General features: G+C 43.1%; 1 protein-coding gene across 1 annotated transcript in view; it reads left to right on the top strand.

Annotated features, from left to right (window-relative positions):
• Positions 1 to 17,272: 17,272 nt before the first annotated feature.
• nr3c2 (nuclear receptor subfamily 3, group C, member 2) overlaps positions 17,273 to 25,340 on the top strand; it is a 64,652-nt gene continuing 56,584 nt past the window's right edge. Inside the window, exons 1-2 of the mRNA XM_023799151.2 lie at positions 17,273 to 17,693; positions 19,862 to 21,661. Of these exons, the coding sequence (XP_023654919.2) occupies positions 19,881 to 21,661 (1,781 nt within the window). The 5' untranslated portion in view covers positions 17,273 to 17,693; positions 19,862 to 19,880. The remainder of the gene's footprint in view (positions 17,694 to 19,861; positions 21,662 to 25,340) is intronic.

Below are 25,340 nucleotides of genomic sequence, written 5' to 3'. Positions count from 1 at the left end.
GGGAAAAAAAACGAATTTAAAGGGCTTTCACCTGGCAAAAGGAAAGCTTTCCTCCAGCGCTGTTTTACATGCAGGCTAGGTTATGCCCACGCCATCATTACAGACCTGTTTTAAAGTCAGGAAAGGCCATGGAAATGTGCAGAGAATGACTGTACTCGCCAGACTAATTTACACGTTGGCCAAATTTCATAGTTCCTGTAATTTCACACTGACACAGTTTTGCTCCATAGAAATGCAAGGAAGGCCGCCAAGTCTGCCACTTTCCAGATGGAGTTTACAGTTATGAATAATGAAAAAGTTGTGCATGTGTACTGGACGCCAGTTATGCAACATTAAGTAAGTCACTGATTAACATAATTATTCTTATATAACCGAGATTATTTATGCAAGCCAGGATTCTGCTCTTCAAGTGTGAGGATGTGTGTTCGCACTCTCGAAACTGTGCTGCCTTGCAGAGCGGGCTTTCTTACATGTGCAGTCATGAGATCCTCCGTTTAAAGGAGGATACCCCCTCCCCAAACTTCTGGAATGGGGGGGGGTTGGGGTCTGGCAGTCCCCCCTGGTCAAGTGAGGAGGGGGCGCCATTTATTAAATAAAAATAGACATATCCGCCATTTTCTTGCGTAATTGTGCCCGCGAGGCAGTGCCGAGGAACGCCGGCGTGATCTGGAAGGTACCAGAGCTTGATGTGGTGTGGAGGCAGGAGCCTTGGGTAGCTTTCAGTGGATGGATCATGTGACCAAAGGCTGCTGTGCGGCGCTATATCATGGTCATTTCTCTCCACCCAATCATTAACCTTTAACTCCATCCCCAATGTCTATGAGGATATGAGCCTGTGCATGTGATTCCAATAAATAAGCATCAACACCAAACCCTGGGTGTAAATTTTATACCTGTATGAAAACACACCCGTAGAGCACACTTTTTACTGTCTTGTTGGCCTTTTGCCTTATGGGGTCAACATAACTGTTAGAAAGGTTGCATTTTGTCCCAGTGTGGTGTAGAAGGGTTCAGCAAACAGTTTATTTGAATATCTCCAACATACACACAATCCATCTATGAACTAGCCTTCCTGCAATGTGTGTGTGTTTACATTAGACCTTAATGTAGCTTACAATAGAACCCATCTCTCGCTCTCTCTCTCTCTCTCTCTCTCTCTCTTTTTCTTTTATTTTTTATTTTGTTATTTTTTGCAGAAATTGCTGACCAGCTCTGGATTCAGGGGTGGCCAGTGTGACAGTTTTCTGGCTGGTCCAGCCTCCCCAATATCCACAATCTGACCTGAAACGAATATCCTCAGCTAATCCCTCTAAGACACGGTTTGTTTTTCTGGCCAGCGAGCTGATAAAATCTGAATCAGTTTTAATTTACGTGTCATGTGCAATCATTTATTTTTATCTCTGGCATCAGTCCTGGAAAACGGCAATTTCATGAGCGTCTCCATTTTTTAACAAGGGTATATTGTTTATTTTCTGTGCCTTTGGGCTTAATTCACCGGGCCGAAGGTTTAAATTGTGCCATTTCTTCAGATTTTATTTCTTAAACGTTAACAGACCTCCTTGCACCCAGACAGAACTCAGCACTGTATCTGAGATATATAGTAGGTAGGAAATGCTTTATTGCTCCCTGGGGGGGAAATTACTTCTCTGCAGCAGGTCGTGGTGCATATAGCAGATTTAACCAACACGCAAGAGTCACACAATGAATACAGCACGCACACATTAAAGCAAATTAAAAAATAAGCAAACAAATAAAATGTGGGCAAAATAGTACAAACACTAGTTGAAAACCACATTATAATTACAAATGCAGCTACAAAAAAAAATCACATTAGGTTGAATATTAATTAGTATAACTTTGTTGTATTGGACTTAAAAGATGATGCAAGGATTTGGTCACCAAACTGCCTTTAATTCTGAAACAGTAGCGCAATATACATCGCAATTTATATAGAATAATTGTCTCTCGTACATGTTGGCATAGTGTTTCTCAAATGGGGACAAATGCAACGGAAACCAGTATATTTCGTACCTGAAACTGCAGAGCAATCTTCATCACAATTTATACAAAATAGTCGTCTGGTGTACACTGCGGCAGAGACTACAGTGGTCAGTTAACCGACGTGATGATGAAAACAAAAAGCGAATAAGATCACAAATCACCGCTGCTACCCATTTTTAAACAAATCCTATGAAAGTTGGAAAAATTAATACAACCTAATTGGTGAATAAAGAATAATTTTTACTAAGACAAGTGCATTTTACCACTGGCATGGCGTTTCCCAAATGGGACAAATGCAACAGAAACTCCTCTCCATATTACCCCCGCCAATTGTACCAACCAATCCTCTCCCTCCAATGTATGTTCCACTAAGGGGCACGTAGAATCATATACACCCCCGTTACATTAGCAGTATGTGATGCCAGTGGAGGAAGTCTGACAGTTAGTTCTTTGACATCGTAGGTTTTTGGGCAAAAAGAAGCCAAATAGTTTGTCACAACATTTTGTGACTCGGTCACAAAAAAAAAAAAAATGCAAATACTGTTTAATGTGTAAAGGCAAGCAGCCTCAAAAATCACAACAGCATCTGCGCAGCGGGACAGCGGTCACGAATCGGAGCTCTCCTCCAGGGATAGATGGACGCGGGATCGTCACTGAACACCGCTTTCAATGCATGAAGATGCATAACCTGGTGAAACCAGCTCGAAACCTGGGCCGCCTATGCAATGGAAAAAAAGTAATATAGCCTGATGAGTCATTTTCTACATGTCCTACATGTGGATGAATTTACCTTCTGGAGATACCTGCAGCCCAAGCCCTCTGCCAACACCATCCAGCCCCCCCTGGGAGTCATTAGCTCTGCTGGCTGCCTCTTGTGGCCGCGCGATGGCCAGAGGATTCGGGGCCATTTTACGGGGCCGGCTGTAATTACCAGTGAATTTTAGAGGAAACTCAGCAGTGCAGAGTGTGAAGTGAATTTCCACCTCCGTCATCGATGGACTGGGGCCTTGTCCTCCTTGACGAATGATCCAATATCCCATAACCCACAATTCAGGATTTGTACGACAGCATCCTAAGAATGTCTAAAGCTGTTCTGATAAGAAGTGAGGCCTAACTCCCTGTTAGCTCCTTGATATCAATATAACGGTTGGTGTTTCCATAGTTAACGTATCTATAGCTTTCAGACGACTGGGTCAGAGCATCTCTGGAACGGCAAGGCTTGTGGGGTGTTCATGGTCAGCTGTGGTGAAGACCTACTGAGGGAGGTCTTAGGAGGGAAAAACCACGAATCGCCGACAGGGTGTTGGGCAGCATGGCGCCCATGGATTTAGAATGGGATGTCATAAAAGTTCCTGTAGGTATAATGGCCAGGGGTCCCAATACTTTTGTCCATATTGTGTGTGTGTGTGTGTCTCCGACAGTGTGATAAAAACTTGTTATTTTGACGTTGTGGGGCCCATTATTCAGGTCCCCAGAAAGATCTATGAATGCAATCAAAAAACTAAAAATGCCAAAAGTCTCCTATTTTGTTTGGTTACTTATAGTTACAGTCAGAGCTGGGAAGTGGTTCAGGTTGTCATGTTGGGATTAGAGTTTTCCCCATATAAATTAATGGAGAGTCCCCACAAAGATATAATTACAAGCCTGTGTGTGTACTAGTACTAATTACTGATATACTGATATACATGCCTATTATATCTTTTATAATAATAACAACTATATATATTACATAGCGAGGTATTGCTCCTAACCTGAATGTAATTTAACACTCTCTAAACATTCCCGTTAAATCTTTGCCCGTAAATGAACCTTGTGATGGCTAGGAACTGATTCATATTATGATGTTTATATTCTCCCATAACAAAAAAGATCAATGACATAATAATGGGTTATATTTAAGACATTTGCTGCCCTATAGGGATTCAGAAGTTCTGAAGTGGAAGCGTCACATGACTGTTAGTGCGCCTTGGGTGACAGCCTGCGATTTACCGCACACGTGTGGCTGCGACATGGTGGGCCCTGATTGCTGGCCTGGCGTGTCATCTTGAGTTACAGGCGGTGCCTGGCATATAGATTCCTTACGGAGGCATGTCTGGCCATATCGAGCCAGCGTGGGCCCGGGCCTTCCTAAAATAGGACGGACGACTTTGCGCGTGCACGCACGCGGGATGCGGAGCCTCGAGCGCTGACGGCAGCGGCGTGATTAATCTTTGCGAGGCGCGTTTCTCAGGGATATCGGCGGCAAATCATCAGCACCGTTGCATAACATGCCGTGCCATGTGTCGGGGTGGGCGGCACCTTCACGGCCACGCGTGTGAATTACTCACACCAGCTGAGATCGCTTTTGCCGTGAACCCTCCGGGAGAAACTTTCGACCCATGAGAAGTCACGTATTACAGCGCTGGCGGCCATCTATGTTCGTTGGTTCCGTGAGGTTGTTTTTTTTTTGTCGTCGCTTCGCCGTACGGAAGGCTTTCTTTTTGATGGAGGCTGGGATGGAGAGTCGGCCACAGGCCGCATGAGGCAAAGGTTTAGTGAACGTTGCAAAATCAAAATGCAGAATTGTGCGATCAAGCAGCCTCTGTGCTGAAGCGCTCATCTCTCTCAGCTTGTAAAATTGTCCAGGTCTTTATCCCTTGAATGAAGGTCAGCAAACATTAAACAGAGACTAAACATGCAGCCTTTGATAGTGAATTATAGACTGACCCCTACCTGAAAGTTCATTGTCCTTTGGGTGACAATGTGTTTCATGGCCCAGGTTTGAGTGCGTTCGGATGTTGTGTCGTGACCAGAATATTGCCAGTTCAGATGCCAGGCTCAGCAGAATGATGTTACCCTTGGGTCTGTGGTCCTTGAGCAGGGACCCTAACCCCAAATCACTCCAGGGACTGGCTGACCCTATTTTCTCAAAATATATATATATGTTGCTTTTGGGGGGGGTTTAAACAATTTAATAATAAACAAAATCCTATCTGTCCCCTCTCCTGCCTAGTCTTCCCATGTCACCTGACTATCCTATCCACCGACCCTGAATTGCGGAAAATGGAAAAAAAAAAAAAAATTGAATGTCCAAAAAGTTCTGACCATCTGTGGTGACTCTATAGTGTGTCTTATACATAAAACAGAGATATGGGACTTATTTTCATTTTTAACCACGCGCCTTCAGGGTTCACACACAAGGGGAGCCCACCACCTTCCCAGCATCCATCAGTAACCTTGTGCAAGGGCGGCCAGCGTCGTTCTCTAGCGTATCCCATCAGCCACTGCTCCAAGGCACTTAGACACAACACTGCACTCGGGAATTATGGGAGGTGGCACAGATAAATACCCACAATGCTATGCTCTCTCTCTCTCTCTCTCCGTTTATATTCACAGCCAAGTACAAACTTTTTAAACTTTACCGTTTTGTGTCTAGCTTTACATTCCCCCTGAATCCATTTTTTAGCAGGACTATAAAAAGCATACCAGCATACCCATACCGTGAGGGGAAGCGGTTACTCAGACAGTAGCCCCCCCCCCCCCCATTCCCTCTCCTCCTGTCTCCAGCTTGTCAGCCTGTCCCTGCGATAACATTACATCAGACTGTCAGACTGGCCCAGTTTGTCAGCTGGTCACTGCACCAGGACTCAGCTGCGACAGGTTCAGCTCAGGCCAGTGAGATGTGGCTCCGTCTGCAGCCAGAGCCCCGTGAACGGCCGCTCGTGACGTTGCACGAATCTGTGCGTGACAGCGGCCTTGCCGTTCCTCTGCGTTAGAGGAACTCTGCTGTTGCGGGTGAAATGCACTCGGTTTTGCTTCCTGAAAAATATACTTATCCGTCTGATGAAAAAAAAAAATCGTGAAAAGGGCATTATCCTCATTGGTATATTTCATACTTTGCACAATACTATTCTGTTATGTTTTACACATGACAAGCCATGTAAGATGCAAACAGCTATTATAAACTATACTTTAGGATCAACAAATGGAGTCCTGTGCATTTGCATTGGAGGTATATTACCATCTGGTCTACAATTCCTGCTTAGGCTTACTGACATTTATAACTGGATGGACTACAGACAATGAAAACCTTGTTTCACATGATATTGTGCAGCGTTGCATGATTGCAATTACTCAATATTATTCTGTATGTGGAGTTCATGTTGGACAAAGGCCTTATTGGTATCAAAAATCTGATTGTAGTCTGCAACATGACAATTTTTCAATAATTTGACAATTATTATAAGTAATTCATGTTCTGTCAGGGATAGATTTGCACGGCTCATGTGCTCTGAGCTCTTCTTTTGTTTCATTCTGTGCCATAACCTTGGATGATGATGTATAGAGACTGACAGAGTTTCATTGATCAGCCAATCAGACAAGCAAAACACACCAGCTACATGTTACCGTTGGCGGCTCTGAAGATCAAGTAACGAGATCACGGCAGTTTCTATGTCTGTGCTAATCTGGTTTGCCACAGTCCTCCCCACATGGGTAAACAGGCAGGAATAACCTTGGCTGGGGGATTTACAGAAAAGAACGAGGATGATTCTCGGAAGCCACAAAGCTGTAGTTTTGTGACGAGAGGCTCAATCTGGGAAGGAAATGGTTTCGGGACAAGATATCATAAATGCCAACCTGGCTGCAATGAAAATGGTTAGACGTGTGATTAACACAAAACTGTAACATTTGGTGAAAACATTGAGCCTTCGTGTCTAACCCAGGATGAGTGGGCAATAGTAAAAATTATACAGCATGGGAACGTTGTATTTAGTTTGGTCACTTATGCTATGCTAATATTATACCAACTACTTGACACCTGGGCTATATTGTACAAATTAGTTACAGACTGGTGGCGAGATCACCTCATCTAATGCGGAACATTGCCAGAACTTTAGCCAATGTTATGTGAAGGTCGTCTTAAAGTTGGTAGAGAACATTCTTACTGTAACATTAGTGGAGCGTTATTTCCACGTTTTACATTTTAATGTAGGTTCTGTCAATGTCAGTGTGATAACATTACTACCTGAACATCCTTTTAACACAATTTATGTCGAAAAATATTGTTTTATAATGAAGTCCATTCTATAAGAGTGTCATATGTATGGGCTTCCAGCACACGGTCTGGTTTCAAACCCATGACCTTTGGTGTGTAAAACAACAGCATTAGCCTCTGCTCTGTCATAGCAGGTGTTTGGCTTTTTTGCTGTTTGTCTTAGCTGTAGCAGCAGTTGTAGTGGTGAAATAACGTTCTGGAAACGTCAGGAGAACTGGACACTTTGAACGTTTCCATACCTTAATCGTAACGTTCAGTAAACGTTCTTAGGACAAAAAAATGGTTTGTGGGGACCTCTGAGACACATGCTTCTACAAACGTGTGTGGTCTCTGGGCTGGGATTTCCAGAGGACTCTGTCGACACGCCACTCAAGGATGAAGGATGTGGGGGGGTTGGGAGAGGGGGGGGGGGGCTGATTACACTGTATGTCTGAACTACCATTTCGAGCTCTGAATCAAAATAAAGCTATAGATAATGCTTTGGGGGGGGGGGCACCATTTTCACAAAGGAAGTGTGGCCATAACAGCAGGCCCGACCCCTTGATTGAATCCACAGGAAGAGGCAGCTGCAACAAGACCTTAGAAACAAGTGGGCCGCATAATAGCCGCTGCGGGAAAGTGGCTCCGTCGAGCTGTAGAAAAGCACAAAGCCCACAAAGAAGCAGCTATCTCTCCCCCCCCCAGGACCATCTAGCAACAAAAAAACAGCGATAAATCCTTCCCCAAAGGTGGCCCCATAGCTAGCTCAGGTACGCCCTGGAAGAAGCTCGTCAACAAACCTTACAGAAACCCCGGGAGCAAAGGCCCGAGGGGGGTGCGCCAGGGGGCCGGGGTTACTCTGGGTCGCGCCGATTTTGTCACGCAAGCGCAGGGAAACCGAGGTAACCCTCCTTACGAGGGATGGCCACGAACTCTACTGTGGCTGCAGGTATTTCCACAACAAGGTGCTGAAAGGGAACAGCAAGGGGGTGGATGTTTCCGATGGGCAGTGAGTGTGCAGAGAGCTGTCCAAAGTGCTGAAATAAAACACACCTTATTCTTGAAATGCAGTAGTTCCAACTTTGTAATTTTGCTTATTTTCCACCAAAAGTAAAGTTCTCTACTGGATCTTTTCATGGTTAGATGGTCGTTCTTGACCCTGTATGGCCAGATCCAGGCAAACTAGGCAGCAACCTAGAACCTGAACGTTACAAAGTAAAAGTCATGAACACAAAAGACAAAACTTTACTTGACGGGCCTCAAACACTTAGTAGTATCTCAGTTACCACTGAAGTGCAAATTATGAACAAATCATGAACAAATATAGTTGCTACTTGAGATACAATATGTGTCACGATTCATTAATGATGAACAGACATGAGATCAGCATTTCACTTGTGTTATTCTTGACTTGTTCCTTCAGTAGTTCCTTCAGTAGTTCACAAGGGCTTACCAAATTAACACATACAGTAACAAATATAGTAACTGCTTGGGATAAAACATGCATAACGATTCATTAATGATGAATTAACATGAGATCAGACTTAGTTTAGTTTGTGGTCAGTTAATACATAAGTAATAGTACAATACTATATTATTTTGGCCCCGTCAAGTAAAGTGTGACCAACACAATACATGTATCTGGCAGGATCTAGATACAGGTAAAATAAACAGTTGCCTAGGGCCCCTGGAAATCCCCCGTTGCAGAGGAAGTGAAATAATGATCAGTTCTCTTGGTAGGGGGGCCTCCCAAGTGATTCTTTGACAGGGCCTCATTTGGCCCTGCCTCTCAATGAACATTCCTGAATTTGAAAGAAAACACACCTCGATATCACTCCATTTTCAACGAATTCTCGTTTAAAAAAAGACTCCCCTGAATGATTTCACATGGCCTGTTTGTGCTGAGAAAAAGAGATACAAAAATAAATGTAGTGGGGGGGGGGGGGGGGGGATGATATTACAGTGGGTTGATTGTGTTTTCGGGCGCGCAGTGATAATATGGATGCAGGCTGGAGGGGTAGCTTAGGTGGAATCCCACTTTCTTGGAGGAAAACAAGTTAACAGGACATAGAGAACAAGAATGCAAGAAAAATAACAGCGTGATAACTGACCTTTAATTGTTCTTTTTCGGTTTAATCTGCAATCATTTTGTTTTTCTTTAAGAGCATACCGTGGATCATATATCTGAAAACAGACTCCCTTATAACACAATTGAATGACCGCTAAAGATGGTTTATAATGCGACTTATAATGACAGGTTTGGCATTAAAAGGACAGGACTCAGCACAAATCCTCGTGGGGCGCCGCGTTGTAATCTCGTTAGTTAGAATCAATCACGGCGTAGCTGCATTCTTCATTTTTTCTGAGGTATGATCTAAAACTGTCACAGTACCTCAGTGGGCAGGGTGAATGCCTCGGACCACCATGGGGGGGTTCGAGGCCTGCCTCCACTTTGCGTGGTGCAAGTGTGTGCAGTGTTTGCTTGTTATCTTTGTATGTTCCCTACTGTCAGTTGGCCCAGTCATGCCCCGTGGCAGTGGTCCACTTCTATTTTGCCACATTGAAGTGCATCCTCGCTTATTCGCTGCTGCCGTTGTCCTGGGCCAGATGCAGGCTGCAGTGTATGATTCGCAGTACCGAGAACGTGATTGGCTGCGGTCCGCCATCACTTCAGGACTGCGAGGCAAGCTGTGTATGGCTCATTGGGCTAAGCCTTCGTGCCTCTGAACGGAAGGTTGCTAGCTCAAGCCCAGCCTCAACAGAATTGCCTTGTGTTAGCAGGCTATCGAGCATGACCCTTAACCCCCAGCCCCATGGGAATTGCTGCAGGTGGCTGCCCTTTACTGCCAAGCTTGTGTTTATTTATGTAGCAGCTTTCATAGATCTGAATGCAGCTCAAAGTGCTTTACAGAGAGTGCAAATGATTAAAGACAAAAAGAACAAAACCAAAATAGACTCAAGATAAATAATAATAAAATAGAAAAAAACATTAAGATAAGTTGAGAGCAAAAAAAAAAAACATGAATATATCACAAGGAAAACTATCTAATAGCCAGGGCAAAAAGCATGTTTTTAGCTGCTTTATAAAAAAATGCTAAGAGAAGAGGCCTGTTGAATGTCTAAGGGCGGGTTGTTCCAGACCTTTGATGCGTAAGAACAGAAAGCTCCATATTTCTTGTAATTTACTTTCGGAATGTTTAGTGAGCAGGCGCTTGATGATCTTCAGCTTTAATCAAACGGGTAGCCAATGGAGTCTTGCTAAAATAGGGGTAATATGTTCAGCTCTTCTAGTGCTAAGTACTGTTGGTGCTGCAATTTGGACAAGTTGTAATCTTTCTGTCGTCTTTTTAGACAGTCCGGTCAGAAGTGTATTACAATAATCTGTGCGTGTGAAAACAAAGGCATGAGTCAGCTTCTTAACATCTTCCAGATTAAGAAATGGTCTAACACGAGCTTTATTTCTGAGGTGAAAGAAGGCAGTCTTCCCGACACTGTCAATGTGTGGAGAGCTTCACTGCGGGGATCAATAAAAGTGTCATTATTACTATTTTCCAAATACTCCCTTCCGGCAAGAGGATGAGATCAGTCAAGACTAAAACCATGTGCCCAAAGAGTAGTTTTTTTCCCTGATGGCAGGAGGCCTTATCAACAGCCATCGATTTCATCCATCCTTCTGCCCCACAAAACAAAATCTAACAGACCTGCTTCCACTTTACATTGCACATTGTCTGCACATTATTTTATTTATTTACCTAATTTATTATATTGATTAGTCCTGTTTCTTTTGCATGACACACCAAAGAAAATTTCTGGTCCGTAAAAGTGGTGATGAATAAACGATTTTGATTCAGATTCTCAGGTCCCCTGAAACAGGTTCTGACCCACCCTGCAACCTGTCCAGGACAAACGATTGGAGGATGGATGGATAATCTAAACAAGGTTAGTGCTAAAAGCTAGCACGAACTAGTATTCAGTGGCTCTGAAATGACAAAGACCTTAATTGTCTGGTTTTAACCCCATTTAATACAAAACCTCAGGAAAACGAATAAAGTGAGGCAGTTGTGTTCAAGCCAGATTCTTTCAAGCGTGCTTTGGAACGCTTTTGGAAATTGCTATGTCAAAATTAGATTTTGACCAATTGTTTAATTCTTCAGGATTTCTTCACAAAATTCAATAAGGGCCAAAATAAATAAAACAAAAAATAAACAAAAGATCCTGGTGTCAAGTAATGCTGAAAAAAATGTAAATATTGTTTGACATAGATTTTTTTTTATAACGTTAAGAATACGTCCTTTATCTTTAATTTTTCTCCATAATGACTAACAGAAATAAAGCCATTGATTTTTATGAGGACAATGCAAGTGCAGCTTACACGGTCATTTTAGTTCATATCGAGATTCCTATGCTTTATCTGTATTATAGGTCATTTCAGGTCTATGCACCTAAAGACTTTCTGATGCGTGTCTGTGGATAATGTTTGCTCATAAACAAACCGATGACCTCATAGTGCAGTCTGAATTATTTGGAGAATAAATCGAGGTTTCTAAGCAGAGACTGAAGAGCTGGTATTTCCTCCTTGGGAGTGAGTTTTGTGCCCTTTAGAGAGGGGTTTAGACACTGCAGGATTAGAGGAAGGTATTGCTGTGAGACTGCTGCAGAATGAGCTGCCAGTCTCAAGCATGTGCTATTTTGAAGAAGCTCTCTCCAGATAGAGAGGAATGAACAGGCGATGTTATCCGTCTATCCATATTCTAACCACTTATATTGGTCATGGTTGCCGGACAGCAGATAGTGGACGTGTGAGTAAAACACACTGTGTACATTTTAAAGCCCAGCTCTAGGGACACCCTTTACAGAGTTAAGCCGTTAAAACAAAGACAAAGCTGTCATCATATTTTATTGAATACTGTATATGTGTGTGTGTGTGCATGTGTGTATATATTTATGCAATATAAAATCAGATTTGTTTGCACTACGCTGTATTTTTCCCAAGGACAATGTGAAGTGAGTGATGTCATTAATGGCTATTTTTGGAATCCCCTCTGATTGTCAGAATGTTCCCCAACCCGAATTGTCATCAGACAATTCAAATCCGAGGCATTTTTGAAGTCAAGAAAGGAGCTGAACCCCCTCCCCCACCACCCTACAACAGAACCCTATTTCCAACAATAACCTTGGTATTTCTCACATTTCTCTGTTTTTTTTCCTGCAGAAATATTTTCACAATATATTTTATTATTATTATTTTATTATCTAGTATTATTGTATATATTATATATTTTCACATTAATGCAGGCTTTTACTTGGACTGGGCCTTTAAGATTAAGTGGATGGTAGTGAATAAGGGGGGGGGCAAGATTCATGTTCTCCTTCGGGGGCTGTCATATTTCAGTCATCTGAGGGAGAAAAGGCACCAATCGGGCAACTTGTTCACACAAACACATTGGCTGGCATCCCATAATTATCCTGCAGCTATTCCCCAGCACTGTGGTATCGACTGGGTCTAATCTTTGACATGTAGGTAATCGGGCAGTCCCATGGTAATTGGGCAGCAAATTAGCCCTCCATCTGCTGTCAATGACTTCTACTCGTTGCCACGGCTACTGCCTGTTGCTGTAAATTCCGGTTCTGTCGGGATGTGGCGAAGCCCCTAGCAGACCAGACCAGATGCCTTGTAAGTCCTTAGAACTCGATGCTCTGTAGGGAAGTGTTATAATGCAGGGAATGTTGCTTTTTTTAAGGGGAAAGTTTTCTAAATATTATTCAATTGATGTCACATGGCTTCTGAAACTTGAAAGCAGTTTATTTAAAGTAGGAATCAAGCACAGCATAGGCAACTAACATATTCATTTAGGTTACTGTGTAATTATTCAATTCAATTTCAATTTAATTTACTTTTATATAGCACCTTTGGCAACACAATTCCCAAGGCACTTTCAGTTGCAGAATACGCATTAATTAGCAAATAGAAATTGTGGCACTGTGAGTTTCAGTTTCAGACTTGCATTAAGTATCTGTTGCAACAATCATTGCATCATGTATATAGAATCGTTCAAAAAAAAGGGGGAAAGGGGAGATGGAAATGAAAGAAAGAAAGAAAGCTAGATGACAACAGAGGAGGGCAACCAAAAACCTTCTCCCAAGCAGGGCTCCAAGGTCAACTGGCTGCCCACCCCCCCCCCCCCCCCCAAAGGCATGCTAACATTACGGAGAAAGAAAGAGTGGGCTTGCTTGCTAAAGGTATAAACTATGGCCAATGTCAAAGCCAAAGTCCATCAGTTAGTCAGATCGCCATGCCAGCCTGTGTAGGGTGCCAGATTGAAGTCAGTACCCTCGATGTTACAGATCGTCGGTCACATCCACGATGTCACCCTTCCATGGGACTGAAGCAGGACTCCAGCTCAGATGGTGCCCACCCCGGGCCCCATCCGGACATGTGGGAAGGAAGGCGGAGAGCATGGGGGGTCAGAACATGCATAGACGCATTAATGGACAAGCACAGTATGTTACGCTTTTTATCATCATCTGTTAATAAATAATTACAATCAGTTGCTAGTAATATTAGTATAGAATATTGTTTAGTACTACTATAGCACTTTATACTAAACATGAAGTAATATAGTGCTATATGTTTTTATCTAGAATGTCAGTTTGCATGAAACCCTCAATTTTATTTCCCCCGACTGCTGATTTTAGGTGCAGCTGTAGACATTTGTGTCCAGTGAGTGTCAATGTACTCGCACTGTTGTGCCATTGACAGGCGAGAAATAATTCTGATGTCATGATCAAGTGCCCCGGCGCCTCTGAATGCAACAATGTTAATGTGCGGCTGCATTTGCATAAAGGGCGAGGAACAGGAGTCGTATTCAGACGCGGCCCATCCGCTGGCGGGAGCCCAGTGCTGCATGTTGTCTCCATTTGTCTTGGGCTCTCTGTTTTCCCATGAAATTGGACGGATGCTGGTGCCGATGAATGAGCACCATCGATATCTATGGTGATGCTGTCGGCGACATACAGCAGCTACATGTATTGATTGTAATCTAATGCATAGACAAAGCTAGCTATTAGCGGGCGGCACTATTCGCACATGCATTTTAATTGGGCAAAACCGAGGAAATAACGATTAAACAGCAACATTTCGTTTTTTTTTTCTTTTTTTCATAAAGGCATAATAAAACTGAAAAAAATACATGTGGGAATGAGTAAAAGATAAACAAAACAAAGAAGAAACCCCCCTCAAAAAAAAATAAATGTAAAATAAATAAATGATGAGCATAAACAGATTTTGGTCAGCGAAAAACAGACAGTGCATATTGATGTCAATAAAAACAAACATCCAGGACATGACAAACATGGGGAGGGTCCAAGGGGGCAAAGCCAAGAGGCACGCAGGCAGCACAGAGATTAGCTAAAATCCGGTGAGAGAATAGTGGTGAAATGGGAGACAGTGAGGTCCCACTGTTTATGAAAAGAAATTGACAATTTATATTTAAATTCCTTCAAGCAGGCACCATTTTAAACTGTGTGTAGGAAGGCTATACAGACGCTCCTTTACTTATGATCTTTCAACTTACGAACTTTCAGACATACGAACGAAGAGGACTGTAAGTCCAAATTGTGTTCATTGGGCTCCCGTTTCCTGTCCGCAACATAATTTTTTTTTCTGCGCGTCAATTCCGCCTAGTACGAATTCTGGCCGCTACTCCCACCGCGCCAAAAGCGTAGTGTGCGCACTTCCAGCATCCTAGTTCTTTGTACTTCGTACGTATACCCTTAAAAAGATGTTGAATAACGACTTACGAACATTTCAAGTTATGAACGGCCGTTCGGAACCTATCTCATTCACAAGTAGAGGAGCGTCTGTGTGTACAATCCGGCAGCTCAACGGTTAAATCCACTTAGAAGAGCTAGCGTTTGTCGTTTGATGTATATTTGCAGTGCTTTCCTCAGATGGCAGAGACATTAGGCCAAAGACCGAGTGAGCTTAAATACAGCTTCAACACCTGCAGTACTGTTTATTGGTAACATCAAATATTTGTTGACGTTACTTTTCCTTGACCTGATTTGCATCTGCGGCTGGCCTTGTGCATTTTTGTGACCCCAAGTGTGCTGTATATCATATGGAACAACAAAGTCCAAGCACAACCGGCCCTAACCTTATACAACTATATATTAGTGCACAGGGGGGAGGAGTAGGGTTTTCAAAAATGTTCTCAAATGTAAGTAATAAAAATACAAGATATATATTTTCACCATCAAAACAGTGATCCTCCCTGAACAAACAACAAAGCTGACAGTCACACACAGTATTTGCTCAATGCAAAGCCCTCTGTGTGACTTACAGCGCTAGACTGTACCCTTCAACAGGAAGCCGGTGTAATTCAGTAGGAATTCAGGTTAAACACCTCATGCAGGAGCACAGGGGCGCCACCTGGGAACTGAACCAGTGACAATTCGCACCCAAGGTCAGACCTTTAGCAACTTAAGCAATAACCTACAATTATCTGCGACATGCCAGAACAAAACATCTATATGTAGACGGGGCTTGTTTATAGTGGCGTGAGTTAACCGTATAACTAAATAAGTAATATCATCCATGAATAGTATAGTAGCAATACTGAAGGGTGTGTGTGTGTCTATATAAATATATAAAATGTGTGTGCGTGTGTGTGAGTGCGCGCATGCGCGCGTATATACATCCATCCGTCTTTTAACTGGGTCATGGGCCATATATAAATATATATATATATATGAATATATATAAAACCTTTTTAAAAAATCTCTCACTATGCTGAATGCTGTGAGTTCAGTTTTGGCAGTTTCTGCAGTAACCTGGCAAATCTTTCTGCAATCCACTGCAAGGTCTCGAGCAGTCAGCTGATTGGGGAACCTGACTAAACTCTATGTAGAGCGTATAAATTTGCATCGCTGAGAAAATGACAGGCCGCGTGGATGTCAAATCCATAGCACCAGAAATCATCACCCAAGTCATAGCTGTTATATATATTTTTAATGCAGTCTTGACTGGAGCTGTGTAGCCCACTCCATTATTGAACACCATCCTGCTAGCGGTTGCGATCGAAAGATCACAATTCTGAAGTGGGAGATAAAAGACGGTGATGTCACATAACATCACAATTCAACTTTCAAGAGAATACGGTGGCTTAAAAAATAGACTGCCACCTGGTGGAGAAGTATTTTCCACATTCGCAAGAAGTCTGTGCGTTATGAGAACTTCTGGTGAACTGAATTACATGGTCCCTCTTATCACGCGCAGAAAACGTGGTGTAACCATACTATATAGCTGTATATATAGTTAAATGTTTGGATTAGTTTTCAGAACGATTTAAAAATTATAAAGGTACTATTTGTGTTCATTTTCTGCTGATCATTTTAAATCATGTAAACCAAAACCAGACAATCGTCTAAGAACAGTCCAAGAAAAAAAAGTACTGGCATCTCACCCGCGATTCTCTATTGTACAGTTAGTTTAATATGTTACAGAAGAAACTCCTTATGGGATATCCATGCGTGCTCCCAAAGGAAGAAAACGCATAAATTAAGAAATAGAAACTGTAGCACTTTGAGTTTCAGTTTCAGACTTACATTAAAAATCTTTCGCAACAACTGACTGATATTGTTAACAAGTGTTTGATTTGTGTTACAATGCAATATGATCAGGCTATATTTACATATTTATGGGAATCGGCGAGACTGAGCAATTTGGACCACGCCGTAATGTCGACGCTATTCACCAAGCAGTCCTGCTCGCAGCATTACTCACAACGTGAACATTTTAGCATTCCGCGCCACGGCGGCGTACAGTGGTGCCGTCTCTTCGCAATGCGTCAATTTGCCAACTCGTTAATCGACACGTCGATTCTTCTCCTACCCTTTAAGGTTGCCAAATTAGTGTCAGCTTTCAGTACGTGGTGAACGAAACAATACTTAAATACATGTTACAAATCAGCGTTCTCTCCGTGCGGGCCAAGCCTTGATTTAATGATAAAAAAGAGGAATGTATAAAAGTATTTCTCATTGCGTTTTTAATACAGAACAGCCCAACATAAACGTTTATTTTGACTTTTGGTCCGAGGTTGCACATAATCAACGAATTAGGCTTCGCAGGCAAACGGATTAACACCTGCTTAATTCAAATACCACGCCTGTGGCGTACCTGCGCCGACAAACTTAGGAGCGAGCAGTCCCTTCCCTCCCTCCCTCGTCCACCCCCCGCTCCCTTAACAGCCCTCCCCCGGCTGAGTTTGTATCGCTCGTCGCAGTACGAGGATTCGTGTGCCCAGAATGACGTCGCCAGGCAAGTCTGCCGGACTCCTAGGCTGTTTTTAATCAGTCCCCGGCTCGGGGAGCTAGGAAATCAGAAATCCGCGGCAATGTTGACCTAAAGCAAAAACATCCATCTTAATTGTCGATTTAAATCGGGCTGTCGAAAGAGCGCTTTTGCTGTTGAGGATCACGCTGAGATACGCAGCGGCGTACTTCTGCGCTTTAAAGCTGTCAGACCTGAAACTAGTGGATGTATGGGGAGAGTAAATAGCAATCAGCACACTGGGAATATTGTTAGGAAGAAATACTTATGAGTTTATTATCCATTTGTGTTTGGATTATTGCTGCCCGGCAACACGGCCACCTGACTAAATTGGATGTCATAATTAAGGTAAGGACGGAAAACGCTGTCTTTACGTTAAAAATACTTGTGGAAATTCTTGATGAGTTCTTGATTGTTTTTATTTTTTTGAAAAGTGTTTTCCTATTATGAATAATATTAACTTTGAACCGTCCGGAAACGTTGCAAACTATATAGGCTTAAATATTAATTTTCTGATAATAAATAGGCAGTATACCGACCAATAATAAAACTAGGTATGGCAATATATTTTAATGGCAGCTACAAACCCGTTAATAATACATAGTAATAACATGATACAACGGTTTGTTGACAGTTGCGAGAAAGATATTAACAATCCTGTAAGCTTCACTGTGAATGACCTGTCTCTGCATTTCAGTGTTTCTCTTTGTGAATGTAGCCTAGTGTTTTTTTATTACAGTATTTTCCCCCCTGCTGGACATTATTAAATCATAGCAATTTCACTTCGTCATTAAGAGAAGTAAGCTAGCAGTTCCATAGAGCTTAACTGTTAACATAAGATGTAGCATCAATGCCTTTTCTCTCGGCAAATAATTTCCCCGTGAACCGTAAAAAACAGTTTTTTCGTGCATGTTTATAATATTATCCCGTTGTAATTTATACGTTGCCATTATGTGGTTAGTCTGGTAGTGTTGCGTAGTCCGTGCTTTTGGTTTTTCAAGTTCTGTATTAACTAATAAATGCGAATCAAATATTATTTAATGTGCTTGATTCTGCAAATACGAGTTGAAGTTCTGCAGACCGGCTGCAAATATCATACACGTCGATGTATTGCAGCGTTGTTTGGGCTTTAGTTTGATACATATGTTGTAGTACCAGAAAGACACGAAACAAACATTTAAACTAAAGTTTATATAACTCTTACTTAAGAAGAATGATTTTCGTCATCTTTAATTTAACTTTTAATACTTTCACCTTACACTTTAATTAGCATCGCCAGTTTTTATAAAGTTATAACTTTGTCTCTCTGCGATATTGCTTAAGGTTTTTTAGAACTGTCTCGATTATGTCGCAGCAATGTTGTGCCTGTGATAAAAATGGATTGACAGATTAATTGAGCCAATCCGTATGCGGTATGATGAAGCATTGTCTTGCTCGTCCAATAGTCGCCAACGAAAGGCGGACCGGCAGGATAGTGTGGCCGAAACCCACGTGATACCTTTAAAGCTGTACTGTCATTTTGTCTCGGGTTTATGTAATGACAACAAACGCAAGTGAACTCATGTTGCTTAAGCGTGTATTCCCCAAAGGCGATATTGAAATCGACGTAACGAAATGATAGCCCCCACGAGCTTCCATTTCCGGCATCAAGAGTAGACGTTTATTGCAGTCTTATCTGAAATATTGTGATGTCGCAGATTACGCCGCCTTGAAACGCAGCCTTTCGACAGCCACAATTTCCCCGTAACGTCTGTAATTCACTGAACGAGAGGGAAAATGTTAGTAAGAAGACTGATAACAACGACTCATCCAAAAGCGAACAGATTTCAGGAAAAGTCAGACAACCGGGGTCGGTGATCAGCCCCGTTTACGTGCGAGCTCTTTTGCGTTGATCGCTCCACGCCGTCCCGCCCATCAGATACTTTAAATATGTAAGCGCACAAGCAAGGAGACACTGACGAAAAGTTTTACTATATTAAGTCCGTCGTAAAAATCTCAAACGATACCGTTTTAATACAGGTTTTGTTTGCCTGTGTTTTGATGGAACGTGTCACACAAATTTTAGTGTAGATGTATAATTTTTTAATATCATGTATTCCCGGTACAACTCCTGGGGGCAAATCATGTGGTTTCTAAGCGTATTTATCATACAAATAAATAAATAAATAAACTGAAACGTAGTTTACATAGGTAAAGACGGAATATAATTTTCGAACCAACGTGAAGGCATTTTGATAAAAGCAGGCAAGGATGTTTTTCAAGTTTTTTAAATATCATATTAAATTTAATAATTATCGCTAAATAAACACAGACTTGTAATGCTTAGACAACTTTATAATTAAGTCGGAATGTGTTAAGCAAGGTATATTTAACTCATCTTTCACTAACTGGGAAGTAAAGGCCTGCATATTTTTATAGTCTTATTTTTATTGCAGAAACATCAGTGTTTTATAAATGTGAAGAATTCAGAATGTATTATCAAAATTTAGTTTTTCTTTGTTTGTTCCTTCTGTCAGGTATGTTAGTGATCAAGTTATGGAGACCAAAAGATATCACAGCTTGTTTGAGGGACCGGACGCCCAGTGTAGGTGGGTCCAAGGGCCTAATGAGGCAGACTACTGTGATGCAGCAAAGCGAGGATTTCAGGCCAGGACTGGTGCTCTGATGGACCCCGCAAATGCCAGCCGCCCTTCTGTCCCAGAACTTGGTTTTAAAGAGGGCGGTAGGGACAAGATGGACCATTCTGTGCTCTGCCCCAGCCAGAATCAGCAGTTTGTCTTTCCGAGCTTCAGCGGCTCTGCTGCAGGCACAAAACTGGAAATGGACTCGAAGGAGCTCTCCAAAACGGTGGCGGAGTCCATGGGATTGTACATGAATGCAGCGAGGGAAGTTGACTATGGTATAGCCCAGCAGCCATCCCAGACAGGCCACTGCAGCCCCAGTAGCCTCTGTCCGGCTGGCGGGCAACACCACGAAAACAACCTGGACCTGTCAACGAAGAGTCCAAAGCTGAAATCCCCACCTTCATCTTATCATGGTGCGCCCCATCCGGCAAATGTCCTGTCAGTGGATTGTGCTTCTGGGGCCTTACCGGGCTCTGGTGCCCTGGCCGGAACGCTCAGCGGGAGTCCAGCAAACTCCAACAACTCGGCAGCCAGTCCGGCCAGTAACGCCATGGTGTCGTCAACCACCAGCCCCACTTACTTTGGCAGCACCTGCCCCACTCTAAACAGCCCAATCAGCCAGTCAGGAGCCACCCCAGGCCTTGCCGCCATTCATCCCCGAAACCCCACTGCCTGTAGCCCAGCTAACACAGCTAGCATGGGGTCCCCCCACTCAAGCCCACCCAACATTATGCGATCTCCGATCTCCAGTCCTCAAAGCATGAGCAGTGTGAAGTCACCACTCTCATGCGGGGCTACCGTGAGGTCGTCTGTATCCAGCCCAGCCGGCAACAACACTGCCAGCAGTAACATGAGAGCATCGCTTTCCAGTCCTGGGAGCGTTGGCGCCATGGCTCTGTCGAGTCCTCGGAACTTGCCGGGCTTTCCCGTCTCCAGCCCTGCTGGTGGACTGGGGCTCGTGCAGAGTGACATCCATAGCCCAGTGGAGAGAGACCAAGACCTGAAAGGTTTTGAGTTCCCGAAGGTTGAGTGTGTCGAAGAAGAGCTATACAATGTTGGCCTGGACCAGATGGACATGGTGAAGTTCATAAAGAATGAGCCAGACACCAACTTCAGAAGCATGTGTCTGGGTAGCAGTAAGGGGAGCACGACCAACTCCACGTTCCCCATACAGGTTAAAACCGAGCCAAACAAAGAGATGACGTGTTTGAATCCTCATTACCACAACCAGGAGTCGTCTTTAAACCTTTATTCTACAACAGAGACCACTTACTTATCCTTGAGAGACAATATGGATGAATATAGTCTTTCTGGAATATTAGGACCTCCCATCTCTTCGCTGAATGGCAACTATGAGCCTGGTGTTTTTCCAAATAGTGTGTTGCCGAAAGGGATTAAGCAGGAGTGTAACGATGGCAGCTACTACCAAGACAGCAATACCATTCAGACGCCGGCTGTTGTTGGAGTTAATTCGGGTGGACATTCATTTCATTACCAGATCGGAGCACAAGGAACAATGTCTTTTTCACGGCATGACATCAGGGACCAGACAAACCCCTTGCTAAATTTAATTTCCCCCGTAACGGCGTTAATGGAGACCTGGAAGGCCCGACGTGGCCTGTCACAGAACTCTCTGTCCTCCAGAGGAGAAGGTTACCCTGGCCAGGGGTGCATCGCGGAAAACATGTCGAGGTAAGGCAGGGGAGAGATGGAAGGCTGTCTCTGTTGCGGCAGCGTGCAGGAATCTAAATGAGGAATGCAGTTCCTTGAATTAGCAGTGAAAAAATGGAATTAAGTACAGTATAAGGTCCTTGTAGCGAAAGTCTTCAAAAGTAAATGATCCAATATATTAAATGACTGAAGCTTTGGTATATTCAGTCATATTTAAATTCTGATGGAATGGTAGAGGAATGTGTAACCATTTTCCCCCCCAAGATTCACCACTTTTTCTAGACTTGCCAAAAGTTGCTTTAATTGACTCCACTATTGTGCTTACATGGAAATAGTGTTATCAGCATGAAGACAGATGGTGGCCTAATGAGGTAATGCAGATTAAGAGGCGACGTCACCTGTCTTTGTGAAATGGGTAGAAACGGCAAAACGATGTGAATGCTGGAGCGGTGGACAGCTCTTTTTGACTTTTATTATATTTGCCAAAGACGAGCATGTTATATGAAAGTCATTCGATCAGTTCCAGAAATTTAATTTTGCATAGTGCCGCAAGGTGATATAGTCAGAGGGGCCCTCTCACAATCAGGAAGTGATTGCTGGAATTAAATTTAGTTTTTCCACATATGAGGAAGGAGAAGTTAGTGGAGGGTGAAGCTCTGTGCAGAGCCCACATCAGAAGTGAGGGTAATTAAAGCACGAAAGAGTGACATGTGTGTCTTTTCATGGCTGTCCCATCCCTACTTGAAACGGCTGATGACATCGGCTGCAGTGAATTTTAGAACGGCTTCTTAGGTCTGTATTAATAAAAGGAGGCAAATTAACAGAATAAAAGCTTTTGTTTCGTGGACATCTTCCGTCGTTTCTGACAGATGAGTCACGGCCCCATTGGCTGACGGTTCTTTGTGTTCTCGATGACAGGGGGATGAAAAACCGCGTGAACACGTACTGTAGGTGTTTGTGTCAGTCTGCTGGCAGGCCTTGAATATGGAATTATCAGATTTTAAATTCCATTGGAAGCAAGTCGCCTGCAGGGCAGCTGAGCACGGGGTTTGTCGGAATCGGGAAACGGCAACTGTGTCTTTATTGTGTGAGGTTTGGACGGAATCGTCCACACCTGAACACTTTAGGCAAACAAAGCTCATTGCGGTCTACCAGGAAGGAACGTTGTGCTGCTGATCTGGAAACCATGTGTGTACAGAGCAGATTGATGATAATTATCATTTCCAAAAAAGAGCTTGCGGAGCCTGTAATGTAAATAATTCTTTGTGAGGTTTGCCTGTTAAAGAGCAAAAGCTTAGATCTAGTATTAATGACCCATTGCCTACATTTGTCTTCAGCCAGATCATGTGAAAAATAAAGCTGTGGGAACAAGCCATGCAGCCTATACAGAACACTAAGTCATAATGCTACTGTTTCTCTGGTGGCACACAGACAAACCCCTGGCGTAATGCAGAGCACGGGTAGCGTATAGCAAAGGAAACCACAGGACCCCTGCATGTTTACCATATCAACCTAACTTCCCTTACTTTATACTGGTCTTCACCTTGACATGCAGTATTTTCACTGACACTTTCCATGTGGAAAACAAGGTTTATTATCGCTTGTTAATATTACAGCTTTAAGCTATGAACCACTGACCTTCACATTGCTCTATGGCCCTAACCTAGTGTCCCTAAGGCATATTTACTGATTTAATCTGAACGGTCAAAAGCCCAGTAATATGGCTGTCTTGAAATAATGAATAATGAGTGTCGACATTCATGTACCCCAGTCTACGTGAGATAGAGTTTGTGTACATTGGTGAACACATGAAAGACCAGAGAAAATCATTGTTGTCTCTCCGTAACCGAAAAGCTATTGATAAGTTAAGTATTTATTTGAAAGGAATGTGATCCTGCTGGTTTTTTTGGAATGGCGTCATGTTGCTATTCCTGTATTGGCAAGTCGTCAGTCCAAACGGTTGTGGTTCAGTAAATGATTTATTCCCCCCCCAGTTACTGCAACTACAGTACATCTGCAATTGTACACGGCCCCATTGAAAAAGCCATTGTCAGTCTACATGTATGAGCTTAAACTGGGCGTATAAGTTTAAGCTGAGTACGGTAATCATGATTCAAGCTTGCTCCAGCTTAAAGGAGAAAAACAGTGCTGTCATGTCCAACAGAAACCAAATTCTCACTTTATGAAGGATCTGTATATAAACTCTGAGCTATTAGTTAAGTTCTCCCCAAGCGAGCTCGATGGGCCGAATGGCCTCCTCTCATTTGTATAGTTCTTATAATTTAATGTAATAATTTAATTACCTTTTTCCTTGTTATGAGGTCCTTGATGAAAAATCAAAAATTAAACTTGACTAAAAGTCAAGGAAGTGCATTCATCCATTAATTTTCCGATTACCTATTCTGTTCAGTCAAAGTGAGACTTCATTCTTATCCCAGGCACAAGGTGGAGGTACACCCAGGGTAGGATACCAGTACCCAAGGAAGTATTTGAGACAGATTTTCACATAAATGCCCTACCCAGCAGCATTACTCCAAGGCTTGAACCACCAAACTTCTGGCTCATGTCTTTAATGACTGCCCTACTTCCTCTTTAGTTCTTGTTTCTGTTCCATAGATGAGAGTATTTCCTTCTGCATCATGTTGGATGGTAGTTTTGCACTTGCAAGCACAATTCATATTTTGTTGGTAACATCGGAAGTATGTCTACTGGGTTGGACTGAAAGGTAAATGGAAAATTGAGCAAAATACCTTTTTGACACCTCAAAGCCCACCCACAGAAAGGATGCTGTTTCCGTCACAGCCAGCAAGTATTGTTCTTTCTGCTTGACTTTATGTCAAGACAGGTTGACAGTCGGAAGTGCTGTGTGTCAGTTCAGTGCCAGCCCTCATTGGTTGCCATTGTGCCCCCTTTACACCTCTTCAACCTCATTGGTTGACGGGTTGCCTTGACACCCTCCCCCTTTTCACTAGCTGCCAGCATCTACTTGGGCACAACGTGCTGCCCGCCCAGCCGGTCGTTCGCCGCCGGCAGAGCTATTGATTCACGCGCTGTTTGACTTTTAAATGGTCCGGTGGCGATTCTCCGAAAGCTCGATGCATTGTGTGAGAGCCAAGAAAGAAAAGTAAAAGAGCTTTTGGGAGTATGAGACCCAGTGTGGCTGCAGGAAGGGGGGGGGGGGGGGGAGAGACCAGTGCCGTATTGATGCGGGGGGCAGTGAATGGGCTGAAGCTTTAATTAAAAGTGTCTGTATGCTTTTTGATCCTGGGGCCCAGGAATGGGCTAATGTTTTTAATCAAGAGTGCTGGACTGAGTGTGGATCACACAAGGCGATCTGGCCGCTGTGCAAATGCTTCTTAAATTTGATTTCTATGCAAAGACGTAGACAGCTTCCCAACCTTCCCCCCCCATGAAGGTGAAACAGGTGGCTAAGAGCATGCAGCCTAACACCCAACATGTTGGGGGATGGGGACTTGCCTCCCCCTGGTGCCGTTAATCATGCCCTACGCAGCATACGGCCTGCTTACGCTGGCAGGACATGAAGATGTGGCCAATTACATATTGATTGAACGTATCCTGTGGGGAAAAGGCGCTTGGCTCTTTGTGTTTCCACAGACCAGATAATTTAATTAGTGTCTACAGTTAATTTAAGTGGTGATAAATGGAGGGGGAGGCAAAAAAACACAGCCAATGGTAAATT

Source organism: Paramormyrops kingsleyae, chromosome 25, assembly GCF_048594095.1.
Source record: "Paramormyrops kingsleyae isolate MSU_618 chromosome 25, PKINGS_0.4, whole genome shotgun sequence".
Classification (NCBI taxonomy): Eukaryota; Metazoa; Chordata; class Actinopteri; order Osteoglossiformes; family Mormyridae; genus Paramormyrops; species Paramormyrops kingsleyae.
Note: the sequence above shows the minus strand (reverse complement) of the source record. Positions and strands in the feature narration are given on the sequence as shown.